Source organism: Ixodes scapularis, unplaced genomic scaffold (assembly GCF_016920785.2).
Source record: "Ixodes scapularis isolate PalLabHiFi unplaced genomic scaffold, ASM1692078v2 PGA_scaffold4__175_contigs__length_147842914, whole genome shotgun sequence".
Taxonomy (NCBI): Eukaryota; Metazoa; Arthropoda; class Arachnida; order Ixodida; family Ixodidae; genus Ixodes; species Ixodes scapularis.
Genome location: NW_024609879.1, coordinates 72,002,006 through 72,023,677, shown reverse-complemented (window position 1 = coordinate 72,023,677; position 21,672 = coordinate 72,002,006). Strand labels below are relative to the sequence as shown.

The following is a 21,672-nucleotide window of genomic DNA, read 5'->3' as shown; positions in this document are numbered from 1 at the left end:
AAGAGATGGTGTGAGACAATTGAAGCGCGTAGACATGGCTTTGAAATGCGTGCTTAAACGTACCTGAAAATCCGTAACTATAGGCATTCTTGGACGCCCAGTGTACAATCTCATATGAAAGACCTAATTGCCCGGCAGTTAATCCTGTCGCGCTAAGCATATTTTTATGAGAGGCACTCTATTTTTAGAGAGACAGTAGATTAAAGTTTAATTACTTTCCATCTCGAGTGATGTGCGCCAAGCTAAGTCAAATCCCGAACAGCCGCCTAAAGCTGCGTCATCTCCGATAAAGCTAAGCTTTATCGGAGAAAGAACTACATTATTTAGACAGAAGGTGTTTAAGACAGTAAGCCATTAAAACCACTGATTTTTGTTTACATCTGATATTACTTAACAACTAATTCCTGTAACTCTTGGACTTTTTTCATCACTCTAACTATTTACGCCGAAAGTGTAGTCGACAGTAGGCCAGCCTATCACCTGGTTTACACCTGTTCGTGATTTATTTTGTCATTATTTTTGTAATTTTTGTAACTCTTCGACTCTGATGTATTAGTATTATTCTCCTTTATTTTCCTTTTCTTTGTCTTCTATTCATCTTTTTTCCTTTTCTTTTTCTTTTGCCTTCCCCCCTTTGCCTTGTCTTTCCCCTTTTCTTCCTTGGCAACCTATTCCTTGGGGTCGAAGAAGACGAAGTTTGAAATACAATTAACTTGATAGTTCAGCGCTGTGTGAGTGTATTTTTTTTGTGTGTTTTGATTTTGAATAACTGTCTACTTGCGCTGGTTCGTAATGAGGCTTTCACTTTTTTATTTATTCTTTCAACTTGAATTAGCAGCCGCATGCTGTCGCCGCGAGGCGGCATGAATGTAGGCGGGGGGTTGGTTAACGAGCTCCCCAGGGATACACGTGCTGTTCGACTGATCCTCGTAAGCTCGAGGAATTTTTTGTCTGATCGAGTCACGAATGTTCCACGGGCCGAACTTTCTACGCCGAATGTTCTAGAAACCCACTTGGGTACAAAACGTGCTCGGAGTGGCGGTCCGGAGTCAGTGTCGCCCCAGCGCTCGATTCTGCTGTTTCGCTGACATCGACGCCTGCGACGCTAGCCTTCCTTTCTTTTGTTCTGGGCACACCTTCGCCCCAAGAAATGTTTAGCTTCTTTAGCTATTCACCCCCTCATCACTTGCCATTCGTGACAATTTCTTGCTCCTTATAGTTGGACAGCAAAAAAAAATCCCTACGTGGTACTTTTTTTTCCTGTTTTGCGTTGTTGCGTACTAAAAAACCATTCCGGTAAACCAGATTTGCGCAGCTGTATAATTGTCGTGGTCACTGACGTCGTTACAAATTACGCATTGCGGAAGTATCTTGAAAAGTAATTGAATTACATTTCGAAGTATATGTACTGTACTCAAGATACTTTACAGTGAAAGTAACTTGAGTAGTATTTTAAATTCTTTATGAAGCAGGTAGATAGTAACTTAACTTAAATCCTTTTATCGAGTATTTTGTCCACTGGCGTACAGCTTTACTCTTTGTGAGTAGGTTTATGCTGGCTTTGTTCATACGACGTTGAGTGTTTCTGGCAGATTCACTTGTGCATAGGCGTAGACTACGCGGGGGAGGCATCAGGGCTCGTGGCCCCCGCCCCCCCCCCCCTTGGCGAGATCCGGGGAGGGCAGAAACCCGCCCCCCCCCCCCTCCACCGGGCCATGATCCTTACTGAGACGCTGTTTACGTGCCATGTTTCGAGCTTCTAATAGTGGCATGTAAACAAAATAACGCCCACGTTGAATTTGTAGACAAAATACATGGAAAATGCAATCCCAGCGCGCTTTCGTTAGCTTCAATTTCAAGTTCTGGCGAGAATTTAACGCGGCATCGATCACTTTTACGTCCGCTTGGTCTGCTTGGTTTGAACACTGTTTTGTACGTTGTCTTGTTAATGAATCTTGAGCCTCTGCTAAGTTCGAACACTGTTTTGTGCGTTGCCTTTTTAATGAGCGCGTGACCCGATATTCTGCAGCAGCAGCAGTCCTTTTTTTCTCATGTATTAAAGAGAAAAGACTGGTGGCCGAGTGGATTACTGCTTCAGAAGCACAGGGGCCTGGGTCCTACCCCCTCCCCCCCCCCCCCCTAACTTCGCAGCTGGCTCAAGCTGTTTGTTTTTCAGAGTTGTGCTCGCCGGCGCATGCGCCGTGGTACCGGCGATGAACACACGGCTACGCTTGCACGGTGATTGACATTGACACACAGCGACGGACACATGGCAATATACATACGCTGTAAAATGTACCCGCTAAAATAAACTAGTAATAAATGCCGGTGTAAAAAAAAAAAAAATTGCGCGGAAAAGCATTTTTGTTTGGAGAACTTCTCAGCGTGCCTCCTCCCCCCCAACCCCCCCCCCCCCCTTCCCCCCCGGGAAAATGGAAAGTCTACGCCGCTGCACTTGTGATTGTCCGTACACCAGCGGTCTCGGATCACATGTCTGAAGTTATGGTGAGTTTGACGGACATTGACGGTGTTCTCGCCGGTTTCTAGCTTACTATCGCCAAGACGCTTAAACTGCTAAAGTGGTTTTTCTTGTGATTTACGTACCACAGAGCGGTTTCACGTTCCAGCTTCTATGTGATATAGGCTGTGCTTCATGCAATAACAAACGTACACATTCACATCTTCAATGAAGTACGTTCCATGAAAGACAGCCGCATGCATAATTTGGAACAATCCATCAGTGCCAGTCAGACGTCATCTGATGAACCATCAAAGTGTTTTTCACTAGTTGACATTGTGACTGGGATTCATGAAGTGTCCGAAATTACGAACTTGTTGGAATGTTGAATAGGGTAGTTCTTGCCGTATACGCCAAGCTGTGGTGATGGATATGGCGACGTAGGTACGCGGATTCCTAAATGCGCCCTTCAGCATTCTGCTTTCCGCGCTTAGCAGTCGCAGCCGTGGTTTTTCGTCGTGAACGGCCGGAATACGTCAATATCAACTTTTCATTCCACGCTTCTAACTTCATTGCTGGTCACAGTGAAGTAGCCAAGTGACGAGCCGCTATGTTTGCCCTAAGAAGTTTGTAAGACACCTTGGATGATGTCGTAAGATTCTGTTGTGCTACACAAAAGTTCCTAAGAAGTTTGTAAGACACCTTGGAATATGTCGTAATATTCCGTTGCGCCACGCAAAAGTTGCTACAATTTTGTTTTGTGAATACAGATTCCTCTCAGGTTTTGTCATAAGCCATTTTTTATCGTAAGTTTGCTTTTGAATCTGTCCTCTGAATTGTCGATTCTTCCAATAATTTAAACTTGGTATATTGCATCAAATTGTGAAAGCTGCAGTGGATACCCTTTCGGAGCATGGCTTTATGATTTACATAGAACTCTATTGCCATTTCCTTCCTGTCCGTTGGGATGAAAAATACTTCTTCGAGATGGTAGACAAGAGCAAAATAAAAACAACACAGGACAGGAAGTGCATGTAAACACCGGAACCAGTGTTTACGTCCACTTATTGACCCATTGTTTTTTGCGGCGCTTGTCAACAATAATGAACCAATTGGCCCAAATTGTTACATTAATTCTTCGAGATGCTCATCAGTCATAGCTTCTCTATGTTCAAATTTGGTAAACTTCATCAGCGTCAACCTCTGCTCGCTTATCTTTTGCAGACCTTGTCAAAAGCTAACATAAAAGACTGCAACGCGGCGGCAAACACAGCGAAAGAATGATTCGCACAGACAAATGTGGCAAAATATACTTTTGCGCCATCCTGACAATGTTATTATTGCAAATCAATAAACTATCAAAATAGTGTGTAAATCAAGTGCCTGGGTGAGCAAAACTGTAGGAATGTGAAATGTGACTTTCGACATTTAAGGCTGGTTCACACATACAATGCAGCGATAACTCAGCCCTGTTAAGGCAGCTAGTCACCGCTACTCCCATGGCTTGTATCGTGTGTTCCGAGTCGCCTCCTTTCATACGAAGCACCGATGTCTCGGTTTGTAATACTAATTCAGTGCTGAGGTAGTGCTGCGCTGGGAACAGGATACCTTGCTCGGACCTTCAAGTGTAGATAAGCATATGAATGTGTAACTGTGCATCTTTTTTCTTCATATGTTACCAGAACTCCCGTGGACACGAAGGTAGTACAAGGTCCCCCGTGGACACGAAGGCAGTGTACCATTTACTCGAACTTCGCATTTTTAATAGACTAGTCATTTCTCCTTTCCACGGTTTTGTGCAGGCATTTTCTGAACACTGCATGCATATATAGGCATACAAATAATTGACACTTGGTGACTTGGACTCACTTTCCCCTTCCCTCAAAACAGCGGCTACATCCGGATCAAATGCCACTCAAGCTATTGCCGTCTTCCCTCTTAGAGCTGTCCATCTAGGAACCCATGTTAGGAGTATTTTCAAAGGAATTTAATTTGAAAGTCTAGATACACTTCTCTGAGTCTGTGTTGAAAGTCAAGTTTTTTTTCTACCGCATTGCAATGGAGGTTTCAATGTGCCATCTCATTAGGTGTGTTGCGACTCATTAGAATATACTTAATGAGGTGGCACGTCAAAACCTCAATTTTAACTAAGCAGAAAAAAAACGTTGGATTTTCAGCAGAGACTCAAAGCAGTGTATCTAGACTTTCAAACTAAATTCCTTTTAAATATATTATAAATTCTGGTGAGGTGGCATGGCAAAGCCTTAATTGAAACGCGGTGGCCAATAGTTTTCGTAAACTCCTCAGGGACTCGTTACAAAAAAATCACTTGTTTTTCAACACAAACTCAAAATGGTGTCAATAGGCTTTCAAAATATATCCGTATGAAATATATTATAAACTTTATCCTGTAGCACGTCGAAACATCGATTGCCACGCGGTGGGCAATAGTTTTCGTAAACTCCTTACGGATTCGTTACAAAACTCATCTGCATTTCTATTGAGACTCGAAAAGATATAATGTATAGATTCCATTAACGTTCAAATGAAATTCATTAAAACATTTTGTAAGGGGAGGAACCGGCTGTCCAAGAGTAGTCTGCTTCGAAACCAACCAGCTTACGATGAGCGTCCTCCGCAGCAACAGTTCCGTTTGCTAGAATAGCCAGCGCTACGGGAACAGTTCATGAGACAACCGCACGCTCAATTTAGCCGCGAATCTGTGACGGGTGTAACGCCAGGGCACAAAGCGGTGCTTTGAGCCGAAACGGCAGATTACACGGGTGCGATCGCCGGCGATCGCCTACGGCCACGGCGCTACAAGGCTAGAAAAACTCAAGCGGATATGAACCTGGCGTCAGTTTTTTTGGTTTAAATTGAAACTCATCAATTTGCCCTTACAAAAATGAACAATGAGTTTCAATTGAGCTTCTAATGTGTTTTTATAGAGTCAAATGAAACTCATAAGGAACTCATCATTAAATGAGTTTTATCATTACCCACTCCATATCTATTCTTTTGAATTTACTCATTTCAAATTCAAGTGAGGTTTATCGTTACCCAATCAATATCAATTCTTTTGAGTTTACTCATTACAAATTCAAGTGAGGTTTATCGTTACCCAATCAATATCAATTCTTTCGAGTTTACTCATTACAAATTCAAGTGAGGTTTATCGTTACCCAATCAATAGCAATTCTTTTGAGTTTACTCATTACACATTGAAATGAGTGTTATAAAAAAAATCAATAAATCTACTTCCTACTGCATTGCACCCGAAACAAATAGCGCGTCGGTGCTAGTTCTGATATTCAGATTTATTTCCTGTGCTTAAAATAATATTTGTATTCACCCTCTTTTACTCCTAAAGGCTTATTCACACGATGTATCTCTTCAACGCGCCACAGTTTAGCGAAACCAAGATTTCGCGAAATCGGCCTGTTCACACGTAAAGTTTGACGCGCGAAACCTATGACGTATTGACTCACGAGAATTTCGCCAAACACTTTTCATCTGCATCGGGAATACCAAGCGTTTCGCATCAAAATGATATGAAGTACGCACAGTGTGAAAGGACAGCCTGTTTTATTAATGCCACTCAACGAATTTCGTCAGATTCGGCTCAAGGGGTTTACTAGTCCTGCCAAACCCGGGAAAAACCGCGACATGATCTCGAAGCATTTCGGACATTTTTACACCGCTAATAGAACGTTATCCCCAGTCATCATGTTTATATACGGTGCTTGCACCCGCCGCGACTGTTGACGAATCTGCACCACGCCCCCAATCCGTACTGTAGGCGCCGTTCACACACCTGCAACCGAGTAGGACCAAGACTCGTCGCCCGTACGCACCGCTTCCCCGCTAGTCGCATAGGGGGGCTTGTCGCTCGCCATGTTTGTTTGTTTTCTTTCAGCAAAGCTCGGATACGGGATCGGCCAAAAATCAGACTCCTCCAAAAGCTCGCTCCTCCTCGAAGGTCAGACGTCATAGCGACATCGAGCGGCCATTGGCAGCGTCCGCGTTTCTCCTTCAGGTGATTGGCGGGCGTCGGTGAGGTTTCAGCGAAAAATTGCTGCAGAAGCGAGAAACGCGCCACTTTTTTCGGAGGCGCGCCACTTTTTCGGTCGAGTTCAGACGGGGAATCTGTTTCCCGAAACCTAGTTTTGCGACACAAGATTCGCCAACACGATGCATCATGTGAACAGACCTATTTACAGCGCCCCTCTACCGCGATTTGGTCAGTTTCGGTTTCAGTATTGTAACTTTTACTGGTTTCGGTTTCATATTTTAAGGATCGCGTCTTCGACGCCCCATCGGTAGCGACAGCAGTTCTTTGTTTTTATTCTTTTTCCGCCATGGTTTCGCCAGTTTTGGGACCGTTGGGTGCGTCGCGGGATGGAAATGCCTTTAGACATGGAAATGTGCTAATTTAATCAAGTTTATCTATCTGTGAAGTTTTCTCCTGTGATGATTATGTTCAAGAAGAGCGCGGAAGTCCGACGACGCGACAGAACAAGCCACTCAACGCAGTTGGTTAGCATACTTCTTTGTTTGCATTGTACGCGTTGAACGAGAAGTGAACGTTATGGAGTTTTAGAGTAATCTCGTCGCTGCTGTGCATGCGCAGACCCAAAACAAGCTTCGGACTCGAGCTTTGGGACCCGTTATTTCTCGATAACAGCGTGGGTACCGCAAAAGGCGGCGCCCACGACATCTCCGTTGATCGCGTCTTCGACGCCGTCGCCCGCTCGGGAACTGCGTGAGTCGCACTCGGCGCCCGCGGTCGGTATGCTCGAAGCGTTTAAAAAACGCCACGGATCGCTGGATTCACAGCTCAGAGCTATCGAGGCGCAAAGCTATCGAGGCGCGTGTACTTACGATCGTGGCAGACATGTAAGCATGCCTGGGTAGTGGATCGTCTGGGCTTCGTAAGTACAACCAGAGTCCTTCAATGCTCCGGTACAACAGAGCAGCTTGGCAGTGACAAAAACAAAACATGCGGCATTGAGTATAAAACAACTATAAAAATGTTACTCTGGACAAAAAGCTTGTTTAATTTTCATGATTAAACGTTCTAACTTTCAAATAAAAGCTGTCGCGACATCTTGGTGGCGTTTTAAGCGCGAGATGCTTGCGTTTTGGGGGGTCCCCGGCAGAGAAACGCTGTTCTAAAACTCTTCGCCGCAATCCTCGCTATTTTGCCGTCTGAATGTAAGAATGTAAAGTAGCGCCCGATATCCTAAAACTCCCTATTTTCTCGGCACACGTTTTCTCATTAAGCTAGAATTTTTTTTTCTTTTTTTAACTAGTTGGGTTAGCTTTATTTGTCCTAATGTTTAGATCTATGTGTAGCGTAATGAAAAGTTGCCACTCATTCTGTGTATGGTCCAAGATATTGTAGCTTATTTCAACAGAGCACATATTGAATTCCGAATGCTACTTTCAGTCCGTTGCTTTAGAAAATGTCTTATTGGTTTAGTAGTGTACTGATGTCGTTGAACTATAAATTGATTACATTGATAATACTTCATTACATTTCAGAAGTTAGACTTCATTGGAATTCGCTTCATGCAGAGCCAATATTCCTTTTCAGTCAAAATGGTTGAGGAGGATATCCATCTTTTGTTTTGAAGTTATGGAAGTGGACTGGATTGTACTGTAAGGACAAACGTCGGTCCCCTGGCTTTCTAGAATTGAACTGGGTTTACATTTGTCGGTTAGATTGATAAAGAAGTTGTTCCTTTTGCCTTTTTTTTCATTTTGCAATTGTTATGTGATAAAGCCGAGGGCCGCAGTTATTCCCAAATGAAGCAGCAGCAGTGTGTTCCCAGCTTGCGTCACTTTGATTCATTTCAAGGCATGCCACGAAATGAATGTCTTTATTCATACACTGTTGGAATTGGGACTGACTTCAAAATGCAGTTTGACACGGTGTTTAAGTGGTATGGGACTTGTGTTGAATGACCTATGCGGTTGTCACGGGTTCGTGGTTGGTCAACCTGAAACGCTCCAAGTCCCACTTCCTTCTTCTTGTCTTCCTCTTCCCATTGGTTTGAAGCTCGGCCGGCATTATACTCTGTTTCATACTTAGCGTGCAACGCTGTCAAAGCTACTGGCGCGGGTACGTGGCTTCATCTACGGTTTTGCTTGCGCAAGAAGGCGTGCAAATGATTAACGAGATCAAGCCCCACGCTCGCGCCAGTAGCTTTGACAGCGTTGCACCCTAAGTATGAAAGGGAGTATAGTCTCATCCGAGCTCATGCCTTTGGCGCTCAGGTAAACATGTGCGAGAATCGCAATTGACCCTCCCCCAAACCTCCCTTAAACAGAACAAAATGACAAAAAAGACAAAATTTGTGACAGCGGTGTTCGAGAGAAACTGCAGACGTTTAATTACCCTGCCTGAAACTTTGCAAACATTTCAGTGTGGTTGCAGCTGTGAGGGTGAGGTGGGTCCAATATGAAAACTGGACCCTGAAGCGACGCCTTCAGGATGCCGAAAATAATTATGGTAAGTTAGAAATTATCCCACTAGTATACTTCCTAAATCTTTGGGCCGGGTGTCAATTAAAAAATTTTAACCCAGTTAATTTGTCACAAATTTTCAGGCATAATATCTTGAAACTGCAGATGTTCCAAACTGGCTGAGGTAAAGCAGCCTTGCAGTGCACCAAGGTTTACACTGAACATACTTTTGTGTATTGTCCACGAGGTGTAGCTCTTGCATTGAAGTTTTATGAGTTAGTTTCTTCAATGTTTGAACTTTCAGCGTGCCAACTGGGTAGTGTGTAATTGTTTTTTTTTATAGCGCAAGCAATATCTTAATTCTGGCGGCAGGAAGATTCGGCTAGCAGTTGACATGGTCGGACAACGGTGTGCATGCTTGCTTTCTCTGAAGCGGCTAATGAAGCGAAATAACAGCATGTGCGGATTGTCCATGCATTTAATTTTTTGTTTGTTGTTTGTTTCAGACTACATGTGCTCCCAGTACAAGGGGTTGGCCCTCCAAGCTCTGACGACCAGCATGTCGTCTCTGCTGTGCTGTTGAGGGAAATTTAAAGGGTAAATATTGCAGCTGCAGTTTTTTCTATTCTTTCCCTGCTACACTTCCTGCAAATTTCTGTGCATACTTGGTCTTTTTGTTTTCATGGTACTGTAAACTTTTGTTATAGTCCGTTGCAACTATAGAATAGCACAAGCCCCTCCCACAATTCCCTTTGCTCGCCATGATTGGCGGTGTCCTCTTGGCTCTCCTCATCTCTAGTGTTTGCTTATTAAAAAGAGTGAAGGGCTTTGTGGGAGGGGCTTTGCTATTCTAGAGTGGCAACAGAGTATAGCATGACCTCAGTTAATTTAATCATTTCGAAGAGTCCTAGCGGGCACCCATGCATTTTTATGGGAAGGACTCTGTGTCATATTTTGAACCGAGAAAATGACCCTACAAATGGGAAAGCACGGGCCTTTTGCTACAAAATTAACCGAACCAAACTTTGTTTTCAAGATCAGACCGGAAAAAGTCGACTCCTGTCTTATAAACGGCGAGTAGCAGAAATGCTGTGCTAGTCTCGCCACGTTGGGAAGCTAATGCTATGACCCCCATCTTGATTTCTTTAATGCTTGTTATGGCTGTTTTCACATCTGGTATTTTCACTGTTCTTTGGCCAAAAGTGAGTGGCAGGTCACCATAGGTTTCCAGAAGAAAGTGGTCGCATATGCAGAAATTTCTAGCAAGTTCGTAGCGCAGTGGCGCTTCGTCGCAACCGAGGAAAGATTATGGTATTGTTGGTGCAAAACATTAAGCCTCACGACTAGCAGCAACTTAATCGTGTATATACTGCACCGTACGGCGTTTATTTGAGCTCTACTCAACACAAATTATTACAGGGGCACTTAGGTATCCCTTTGTGGATTGAATGCAAAAGCATTGCCATTCCTAACGACACTTCCTTTTTTTTCCTCTATTAGGAATGGCAATGCTTTCGCATTCAATCCATGTAGGGATACCTAAGTGCCCCTCTAATATTTGTTTTACATTACATCATACGGCGTCACACATCATGGTACGTCATGTCGTCACGTGGAGTGTGATGTCATCGAACCGAGGACATATTTTTATGGCCATCTTTCGGGCCCATCAACGCCGATGCCGTCAAACATGATGAAAAAACAGCCTCAGATAAACAGGAACGAAGAATGGGTAAAGACATGCCGTCTTTTGCTGTAATGGGACAAGCTTCTTTTTGAGGGGAGAGTAATGTCGCATTCCTAAGCGGCTGAGTTAGCAGAGCAGCTAACAAGCCCGGCTCTCACACAGCAGCACTGGGTTCAAATCTCAGCCGTGGAAGCACATTTTATTCTTTCTTTTATTCCTCTGTTAACATTTGGTACAACTCGGATTTTCCGCTCCATAAACATATAATGCTTTCGCATTAAAAAGGCACATCCAGTCAGGAATGTGCCTTTTCGTGTGGTAGAGTCGCACAGCTGCTCACCACTTTGAATATCACTACTGAAGTACGAGAGGGCGCTAGTGATCACCAAATCAGGTTCACGCCATTCATAGGTGAAGGATCCTTTTGGGTGCACTGAAGATTTGTGTGGCATTTTCTTTCGTTGATTCATTGGCGCATCTCGCCGTTGATCGCTGTCCTGCACCTCGTTAGCTCTAACGGGCAGGATGGACAGCTCGGCAGACTCGTCGGCTGAATACTTTGTGTGTAGTTTAGCATTGTCCTTAGGCTGCTTCAAGTAGGAATGCATGTGAACAATGCGCAAAATACATGCCTTTTGCCCACTCTTCTATATTCATTGCTGGTCGCGGCGAAATAGCCAAGTGATGTGCGGCCATGTTTGCCCTAAAAAGTTTGTGAGACACTTTGGATAATGTTGTAATATTTCGTTGTAAGTCACACAAAAGTTACGACAATTTTGTTTTGTTAATAAGGATTTCTTCTCGGGTTTTGTCATACGCAATTTTTTTATCTTAAGTTTGCTTTTTGAATTCGGCCTCTGATGTCTCGATCCTCCCAATAATTCAAACTTAGTGTGGCGGATCCAGACCTCCGTTTTGGTGTGGGCGGAAAATTTTTAAGGATACTATTCTCCCATTCTTATTTGTGCAAGGGGGGTCCACTCATGTCAAATTGTTGTCCGAAAAGGGGGGAGGGAGGGGGGTCAACTTTGTTTGGGGGGGGGGCGGCCGCCCCCCCCCCCCTCTCTGATTTTGGATTCGCCACTGTTGTGAAAGCTGCAGTTGACACTCACCCATTCGGAGCATGGTTTTATGATCCGCATAGAACCCTATTACCCTTTCCTTCGTGTCCGTTGTGATTAAAATTACTTCAAGATAGTAAACAAACACAAAAAGTAAATAAAAATATACAGGGACAACAATTGTGGGCATAAAACACTGGCACCAGTGTTTACCACCACTTATTGTCCATGTGTTTTTTGCGGCGCTTGTCTACGATCATGGATCAATTGGCTCGAATTGCCATATTAATTCTACGAGATGCTTATAAGTCTTAGCTTCTCTATGTTTGAATTTGGTAAACTTCATAAGCGGCAACATCCGCTGGCTTATCTTTGGTAGACCTTTTCAAAAGCCGAAATAAAAGAGTGCAATGCGGCGGCAAAAACAGTGAGCGATTGATTCTCGCAGACTCGGGGGCAAAATATACTTTTGCATTATGGTGCCCCTGACAATGTTATTAGTGCCACTCATTAAACTATCAAGGTAGTTTGTAAATTAAGTGCCTGGGTGAGCAAAAATGTAGGAATTTTGAATGTGTCTTTCCGCATTTAGGGCTGGTTCACACATACAGTGCAGCGCTAACTCAGTCCTGTTAAGGCAACGAGTCACTGCTACTTCCATAGCTTGTATCGTGTGTTCTGAGAGTCCTCCTTTCCTAGAGGACTGATGTCCCGGTTTGTAATACTGTTCAGCGCTGAGGTAGTGCTGCGCTGTGAACAGGATGCCTTGCGCGGACATTGAAGTTTAGATAAGCAGATCAACGTGTAACTGTGCATCTTTTTTCTTTATAGGTTGCCAGTACAAGGTTTTCCATGGACATGAAGGCAGTACAAGGTCTCCCATGGACACGAAAGCAGTACAAGGTCCCCCATGGACACGGAGGCAGTGTACTGTATACTCGAATTTTGCATTTTTAATAAACGAGTTATTACTCCTTCCCACGGTTTTATGCAGGCATTTTCCGAACACTGCATGCGTATATAGGCATACATAAAAGTGAGACTTGCACTCACTTTCCCCTTCCCTCAAAACAACGGTTTGATCCGGACCACATGTCATGCAACCGATTGCCGTCTTCCGTCTTAGAGCCGTCTATCTAGAAACCCACGCTAGGAGTATAATTTCTAATACATTTCATTTGAAAGTCTAGGTACACTGCTTTGAGTCTCTGTTGAAAATCAAATGTTATTTTCTACTGCGTTGCAATTCAGCTTTTGATGGGCCATCTCATTAGGTATATTCCGACTCGTTGGAATATACCTAATGAGATGGCACGTCAAAACCTCAAGTACAACGTGGTAGAAAAAAACATTTGATTTTCAACAGAGACTCAAAGCAGTGTATCTAGACTTTCAAATGAAATCTATTAGAAATTCTTCTGAAGTGGCACGGCTGAACCTCAATTGAAACGCGGTGGCCAATAGTTTTCGTAAACTCCTTAGGGACTCGTTACAAAACCTCAATTGCTTTTCAACACATACTCGAAACGTTGTCAATAGACTTTCAAATTATATTCACATGAAATACATGAGAAACTTTATGCGGTTGCTTTGTCGAAACATCAGTTGGAACGCGGTGGCCAATAGTTCTCGTAAACTCCTTACGGATTCGTTACAAAGCTCATTTGCATTTCTATTGAGACTCGAAAAGACACAATGAGTAGACTCCTTAAACTTTCAAAAGAAATGCATTAAAAATTTTTGTAAGGGTGTGATGCTTTATATCTTCTCGTTATAGATAGATTCGGTCGATTTCAATTGCCGTTAAAAAACAAAAGGAAGCCTAGAACTACTCTTTGTCGCGGAGCTTTGTTGCTGTGGCGGTAACGAGGCCCCGATGGCCTCCACCATGGGGTGTTATCACGTGCCTTGCTCCGGCGCCCTTATTGGGTCGCGGGGGCCGCAGCCGCCACAGTTCAACAAGTTATCGTGAAACGCAGTATACACAGGACTGCCCTGTCCTCCCGATAGCTGCCTGTGCCTTCAGGGGAGGAAGAGGGGGAGGGGAGTAGTTTTACGACTTTTAACAACATTCTGCACCCTAACAGAAAGGGTGGTCCTATATCGCTCGTCCACAGAGGCGAGCAGCCGTGAAATTTCCACTCTAGGTCCCCTCATTTCCGCATGTTTTATTTTCAGTCACCTGCGTCCACATTATATTAGGAAAAAAAAACTGTATTTGCTTTATTGCCTTGAAACTGTTTTTTTTGTTTATTATTCATCTTGCATTTTTTAGGGTCTTTTTTGGACACGAGGATATGCGTAAATATTCACAGCCTATCTCCGGGAAAGCTGGCATCTGGAGTGAAATTGTAGCCGGCGTATATCACAAAGCGACAGGATCAGCGCACAATAAAATCGGCTTGAATAGTGCTTGAGTGCTTACGCATTCCTGTTCCGCAAAATGAGTAGAGGTGTGGGATTTGTTTTAGGCGCTTTACTTTTTACTAAATCGTATCTATCCGTGTTATTGAGTTCAGTGTTGCGTATGTGTGTATTTACGTATGTCATTGTATTATATATATATATATATATATATATATATATATATATATATATATATATATATATATGTTATTTCAATATGCCTTTGGAAGCTCGTGCTAAAATAAAATGAATTTTTATATTATAGACTGCCAACACGTTTTTTTTTCCTTTTACCAGTTCAATCCCACATAATTACCCCCCCCCCCCCCTTTTTTTTTCTCGTTCGGTTAAGGTTGCACCTGGCATTGTTGTAGGGCATTCTCAACACTTTCTTAATGTTCAGCAATAAAAACGAGCCCATTGGTAGTACGTGGGCAGTAGTGACACGGAGTTTGAAAGCATGATCAGGCTAAATAAAGTAACATAATACTGTGTTCTCGTTCGCATGCTGTTTCTCGTTGTTAGTTCGACTTGGCGCGCAGCACCACCGGTATCGTTTGGTTCTTGCCTGGTCGTTTCAGCTTACAATGTCCATTGCTGTACCTCAAACATATCTCACATCACGAGTGCCAATGATCGGAAAATAGCTCCGCACATAGAGCATCAACCTTTTGCTCATGACAGACTTATCTATCCAGTACACGGATTAACTTTTAATCTACTCCCTATATCGTTTCCTAACTACTTACAGGTTGTTTGAAGAACGATGAAGCAACTAGTGAAGCAACGAAATCTTTATACGATTAAACCAGTAGCAATTTGACAAGCTAAACATATCCTAATTACAATTAACAGTGAATTTGTTTATGTCGTGTGCTAAAGTTTACTCCAAGAAGCAAGCAATCAAATAAAGTTCACAAATTTCTCATCCCCCCCTTTAACCACCTAGCACTGCGTGTGAGTTTGTCGAACCGTATGTGTGTCAGTTTTTTTGTTTGTTTTTTAATATAAAGTTTATTTTGGCTGCAAGCGCGAGTGAAAACCGATTTACACTTATCTGCTTACCGGTGGGAAGATTTGCTGTTTCGCTCCCAATTTCTTGCCTGCGAGAAAAGGCGTGTATTAGTTTAATTTATGTGAAATTTCCCCTATCTGGTTTCTGTTGCTTGGCACTCTATATGTGCAAAACAAATCAAAAGGAAGCAAAATTAATTAATTATTTTATAAAAGTACTCACAAACTAAGCATTGTCACAGAACTTTTACGGCCAATGAGAATAAAGAAGATAAAAGAAATATTTGCACTAACGCAGGATTTTGTAGCCCCTATTCGAGCTATCAAATTGAAGAATATGTTTTCTTTAGACAGAATAAAATCCAAAAAGAAAGAAGAAAAGGTACAAATGACACGTCACAAACACAGCCAAGAAAGTTTTATTCACACAGTTTGTTCTGTTTTAAATGTATACTTAGTTCGTGATCAAGCATGGAAGCCGCTCATTTTCTCCCATGACCAACTACTAAGGACAATTTATCAATCTATCTACTCATTTAAGGACTAACGCTTCAGTACTCAGGAGAAAGATGTAAAATATAATTGATAGACGTGCTGCGCTGCAAAGTTCTACAGAACAAACCCCTGACCGAAAATTGCTTTCGTTCTTTTCCAAACTCACGCATAGGGAAACTCATGCATTGAAAAGGAAAAAGAAAGAAAAAGATTAAACAGTTGTTAGTCTGCGCCCATTCGTGTTCGTTGTGTTTTTCCTCATCTCAATGTGACTCATCCTTTTCCTTTCAATTTTTGGTCACGCGTTTGTTCTGTAGAACTTCGCAGCGCAGCACGTCTATCAATGTACAACCTACTAGCCCAAGCCCAAGCCCAAGCTTTAGCAATTAGTAAAATATAAGTTTTATGGAACGCTTGTTTTATAATTTTTTTCTTTTTCAAAGTTTTTATGAGCTGGAGCTTGAGATTTAACTTTCACTAAAGCAAAAACGTCTTGTGGCGTCCATTTATAATTCAATATTTTCGGAAATATCTTTTTGCTTTATATATAGCGTGTACACTAATGCGTCGATCAAATATGAGCTGGTCTGCAAAAAGTTGGTTTCTCAACGCATCGCGTCGCCATTTACTACAGACATGCGGCTATATGGTGGGAGGTTGAAGGAACAATGTCAACATTTTAATTTATTTCCTTAAAAAGAAAAAAAGAGAGCCTCTTTCCGGTAATTTCGGGTCACTAAATAACCAACGCTTATAATATCTGCAGTTCAGTCACCGATTTCCACCTGGGAGCCGCCATCCTGGCGTTTAGTGAAGAGCGGACGCAACTAACGATCGCTACGATTCGAAAATACGCCTTCCTGACCTCGAGATATGGCGTCGGGAAGCTCAGGAAACGGCATTTTTGCTCTGGCGGGGGCTGCTTTCGCAATTCTGGAGAACGAAATCCCGTTTCCCTCGATTCCTGATAAAGCTCCAGATAACCGGCCACAATGATCTTAAGCACTAAAATGGCTCAAGTGTAGTTACTCTCAAGCGTAACTTATTTAATAGCTCTAGAAAGATCTACAACTACAGCTTTCTGGAGGCGGAGCCATAACGGTGCTTGCCGACTTGTATATGCTGCTGAGAGATGGCGCAAAGTCAAAAACGGGGGTTGTAGAGCGTCCAGAATGAAGTGAGAGTTTAACTCAAAACAAGGGGAACGATTGCAATTTAATGGTGGAAGCCTCCTTTGCAGATTACTTTCAATGGAACATGCGCTGCGTTGTCGAGTGGCGAAGAGAAAAGCAGGTGGAGAGGTGGTCAACGCTTTTGCCATCTCTTTCCAGTCACGTGACCTTAATCGAGCATTTCCAAACTTAGTTACGTAGGTTCTGATGGGAATTGTTGCCTCAATCGATCATCTCCGTAAGAAAAGGGGGGCTCTGTTTTCGTATTTGGTTTATTTTTATAAAGATATCGCGCTTGGGAAATTCTACTTTAGGCAGCACAAGGCTTAGCGCACACTCGATGGTTTAAATATCTCTCGGCTACATTCCAGAGTAAACACGCACCATCTGCAAACCGCCGTCGCAGTTTTCCCGAAACAAGTTCTTCTTTTTTCTACTTTCAACGATGTAGTTCTCCTATTAATATTTGTATACGAAGTCGCACATTTTTTTATCCACTTGATTCTGGCGCACCACGAAGCTCCACAATACACACTAAGTGATCGAGGCGGTCCTTTTCTCTTTTATGCCCTAGAAGATGTCCTTTCCTTTTTCCGCAGTTTATAAAGTTACAGCAGCCTATCATTCTGAAATCAAAGAATCGACCGAGCGCTTTAACCGTGCTATTGCTGGGATGGTTTCAATTTATGTCACCGACAACCCCAACAACTGGGACACCATTCTGCCTTACATAACATAAGCATATAATATTGCCCGACAATCTTCTACAGACTATATCCATACTACCTGCTACAGGCGTTCAAGCCCTTGAAACATCTTAAAATAGTATTTTCCCACGGAGCTGACCACTTCGTCCAGCCGTGCGCAGAGGAGATCATATCAGAAGAAAAGATGCTCGTCATTTCGTCCGTATGCGCACCTCGAAAAGTCAGCAACAAAAAGGTTTGAGGTGCACATAAGCGCTTCTTATGAGTTGTTAATGCGAAAGCATGCATGCCGTTCCTCCTCTCCCTTATTTCGTCTGCTGCGTACTTTTCGCCGCCGGTCAGCGCGCGCGCTCTCCTTGCCGCTCTGACCTTGGACGCTCCGTGTCAACGGCGCGCTGACACACACGCAGCGCCATGGGGTAAGCGGTCGTTGAAACTGACGCGCAACAGCCAATGGGAGCCTCGTAGACGCGCACCAGCAAATGGGACCGAAGCCGAAAATCCATCAGCTTTACTCACCTCCTTTGGGATCAGAGACTTTAGGTGCCGTTGTCTAGCTTTTCGCGTGGTTCTGGCTTCACGTGGAAAAAGGATGTGAGGTGCCGTTTGGCGCGGTTTTAAAACTGATGGCGTCAGTTCGCACCATAAAACAGTTAAAGCTTACGCATGTAAACTGCATTACGACGACCGTCACCTTCACGCTACCTATAACATAAGCAACTAGGTCCTCTTGTGGATTCCTCTGTGTGCACTGGGCATATGAGAAAAGTTCTTCAAATAGTTCGTTAGCACTTTTGTATTGTCTGACAGCTCTTCCCAACCAATTATGAAGTCATGCCTTATAAGCCAACAAATAGATCATCGCTCCAGGGCCTCCGAAGTGGCTTAGATCAGCCGCATGAAGCCCTACTATTTCTACACTCAAACAAAAAAATAGAAAAAGGGTAGAAACGACGTGTTTTTTCTCCCTTGTACTGACTCGACCGCAAAGCGGACACGAGGAGAAAGAAACAATGTTTTCTTTTTCTTCTCCAGACAGACGAGAGGAAAGTTCCTCCCCCCGCCTCATCATCTTTCGTTTTCGTTTTTCGGAGGCATCGCACTGGTTTTTATTTAATAGAAACCAATGAGCTGACTGAGCGTCAGCGGCAACGAAGGCTCTCTGAAGTGGTGACGAAGCAAGCCCGTAGACCATGCGTCGTCAAAAGTGCTATAAAGCATAAATGCTGCAGGGACGATAAAGTGGGAGATTTAACGAGGGCCTATTGCTGTACAAGTCAGTAGAAGGGAGGCAACGAAGGCTGCCTTCCTTCTACTGACGCGCCGCCAAGCGGACAACGAGATGTTTTTCTCCTACTCCAGGGAGGCTGGAGAAAAGTCCCTCCTTCCCTCCACAGTTTCTTTCAGTTTCGTTTTTCAAGCACGTCACGCAAGTTTTTTTTTTTTTTTTTTTTTTAAGAAACGCAATTGAGCTAATTGAGTGCCAGCGGTATCGAAGGCTCCATGTACTTCAGTCTCCCAGTCAAACACGATGAAAACCTCGGTTGCATTGACGCTTTTACCGCTAATTTTGCCAAACGAATAAACGAAACCATTAGAAACAGCAAAGTTCCAGAGCGGTGCCAGCACTGCTACGTAGACTGGGAAAAAGGGCCGTCTCCGTGACATACTTCACCAGCTGGATCCCAGACCAATGAATGGAAAAAAATCCTAGGCCCATGGAAGAACAAGCGGCATCAACGCATCGTCTTAAAAGCTATGCAAAAGTATGTCGAAGACAGCGGACTGATCGATCAACTTTGAGTGCGTGCGTGTGTGTGTTATGTTTATGTGCGCGTGACTTGCTCTTCTTCTAATCGTCTTTATTCCCCTCTATCCTTCCGCACGGAGTAGCCAGCCAGAGAAAGCACAAACTCCGGCTTACTTCCCCAAGCTTCAAAAAATATCTATTTATCTGCACTGGCTAAATTTCTCATCTACAAATGGGAGACAAGTCGATCGTTAAGGTAAACTAAGTTCCAGGCTGTATAAACATACACACACCCCAATTTTCTTTGAGGGGTCTGTGGGGTTTATGTTTATAATTGTAAGTGCTGTGTATATAAATGTTCCCGCTGGATGCGAACTGTACTGTATTCAATGTAATGACAAGCGAAGTGTATGTGCGCATAGGAAAATTCACAGGGTATTTTACGTTATCCCTAAGACGACTTGAAGGTGAAAGCCCAAGCGTCGATGAATTAAGGACAGGCTATTTATTTTCCTAGTTCACTTTGAATCCTCTTAATTCGCTTTGACATACTACTTAATTTTATTGCCTCAAATTCGCCTGAGGGGTCACGCAAACATCACAACAAACCTCCGAAAACAGCACGCTCTCTGACGACGCACGTTTGGCGCCGTTTCACAGGCTGACTGGATCGTTGGGTCTTTTGTGGTCGCGGTGATAACGAACCTCCGAATACAGCGCGCTCTCTGACGACGCACGTTTGCCGTTGTTTCATTGGCTCAATCGGATCGTGGTGTTGGCTGTGGTCCCGGTGTTTGCGAACCTCCGAAAACACCACGCTCTCTGACGTTGTGCCTCTTTTGCTGCCTGATTGGCCCTTCGGCTCACAACATCGGCCGCGCTCGGACCTAAGATGAAACGAAGTACACTCTAAAAACGTTTGCGCGTCTACTTTCACGCATAACCCTCGGAGAGCCAATCGCCGCAACTTACAGAGGCAGCTCAGCGAATGGCAATGCCGAAACATATGTTTGGACCAAAAAACTCAGTCTGAGTTGTGACATTATGGAATGTTAAACGTCACGCTTGCATTGATTAATGTCACAGCTCAGATTTTACATCGAGTCGGTATTTTCTAAGCCGCTTAGTATAAATATGGAGGTGTCTTCTCTCTGTCTTCACTGTAATTGTCGTCATCGTCTATGTTTCTAAGCATTGGCTTAATCCAGTCCAAAGTCAAGATATCGGTGCTGACGGTCTGTCGAGTGAACCCTTGCTTCGGCTCGTCCGTGTGTGTGTGTGTGTGTGTGAGACCCTCCATCTGGAGAACGAGGTGGTAAAAGTATTTTTACCGAAGCGTTTCGCGGAACTGCCCTAGGAAGACATCACACCCTTCTCGCACAGCAAGGTGAGCAGTCTAAACTCCTGGCGTTTTTCTCGCTAATAGGATTTTTGGTTTCGGTATCTGAATATGTCACCGACACCTAGACGACCCGAATCATCTAGCAACTTCGTCATCTGTTTGTCGTATATCTATGAATATCGTCTAGCCACCTCATTTCCATCATGGTTACCTGTCCTGTCACCTATGCTCTCTCGACGACCGATATTATTCGACTGCAGAATCTCTACAAGTTCATCTATAGCCTCGGTTCACAGTGTGACCTCCTCACCATGCATTCCGTTTTACGAGGGAGTGTGCCCTCTTCACAATTACGTGGCTCAGTACGAGTTACACTTACACGAAATAGACACAGAAACGCTCGACGTGCACATATTGTTTAGCCAACATGCAGTGCATATGTCAATTGTGCTCAGATATTTTGCTCGGCCTCTGCGTTATTTTGTTACACTTGCTGTCGAGCTCGGACATCTCCTTCCTGATGACGACATTGATGTGACTGTGCAGTTTTTTTCATTGTCAGGTCCAAACCGCATTTGTGGACGGTAATATCAGTTGTTCAATTAAGCGAGTTTGCGCTGAAATAGCTGCCCAGTTAGAACACTATAAGGAACAAGGCTCGGGATTTTTTCTTGTCGGGATCAAAGTTTGTGCTATTAATTTGGGACGATTTCTTCCTCTGATTGTTGGTTGCGGAAATTTTTCTCTGCCAAAGCCACTTGCCTCAAAGCAATGCCTCGTTAATGACAGTGAACGTCTTCACAAATCTGAACCGGTCATGTGCTCTGTGTTTGCGGTGCTCGCCGCTTTGCATCCTGTGAACGGGTTTTACGGAGGAAGAGCATCCTCGTATCGTAAACATATGTGACAGTATGTGTTTCCGAAAACGTTCCCTGTAACCTTTCCACAGGACGTGGAGGCCTTTGAGCGAAGAAATTGTCTCACTGAACGTGTTTGTATATGACAGCAACAAAAACTTTGTCTACCCACTGAAGGTAGTTCATGTCGAGTTGGAACAACATGTCGATCTCCTCCTTATTTAGAACCATTTTGTGGGCTTTACAAACTTTGCG

General features: G+C 43.6%; 1 protein-coding gene across 1 annotated transcript in view; it reads right to left on the bottom strand.

Moving 5' to 3' along the window:
* Positions 1–21,672, bottom strand: part of LOC115329269 — an 81,769-nt gene that overhangs the window by 24,942 nt on the left and 35,155 nt on the right. Inside the window, exon 5 of the mRNA XM_040218004.1 lies at positions 15,146–15,183. Within this exon, the coding sequence (XP_040073938.1) occupies positions 15,146–15,183 (38 nt within the window). The remainder of the gene's footprint in view (positions 1–15,145; positions 15,184–21,672) is intronic.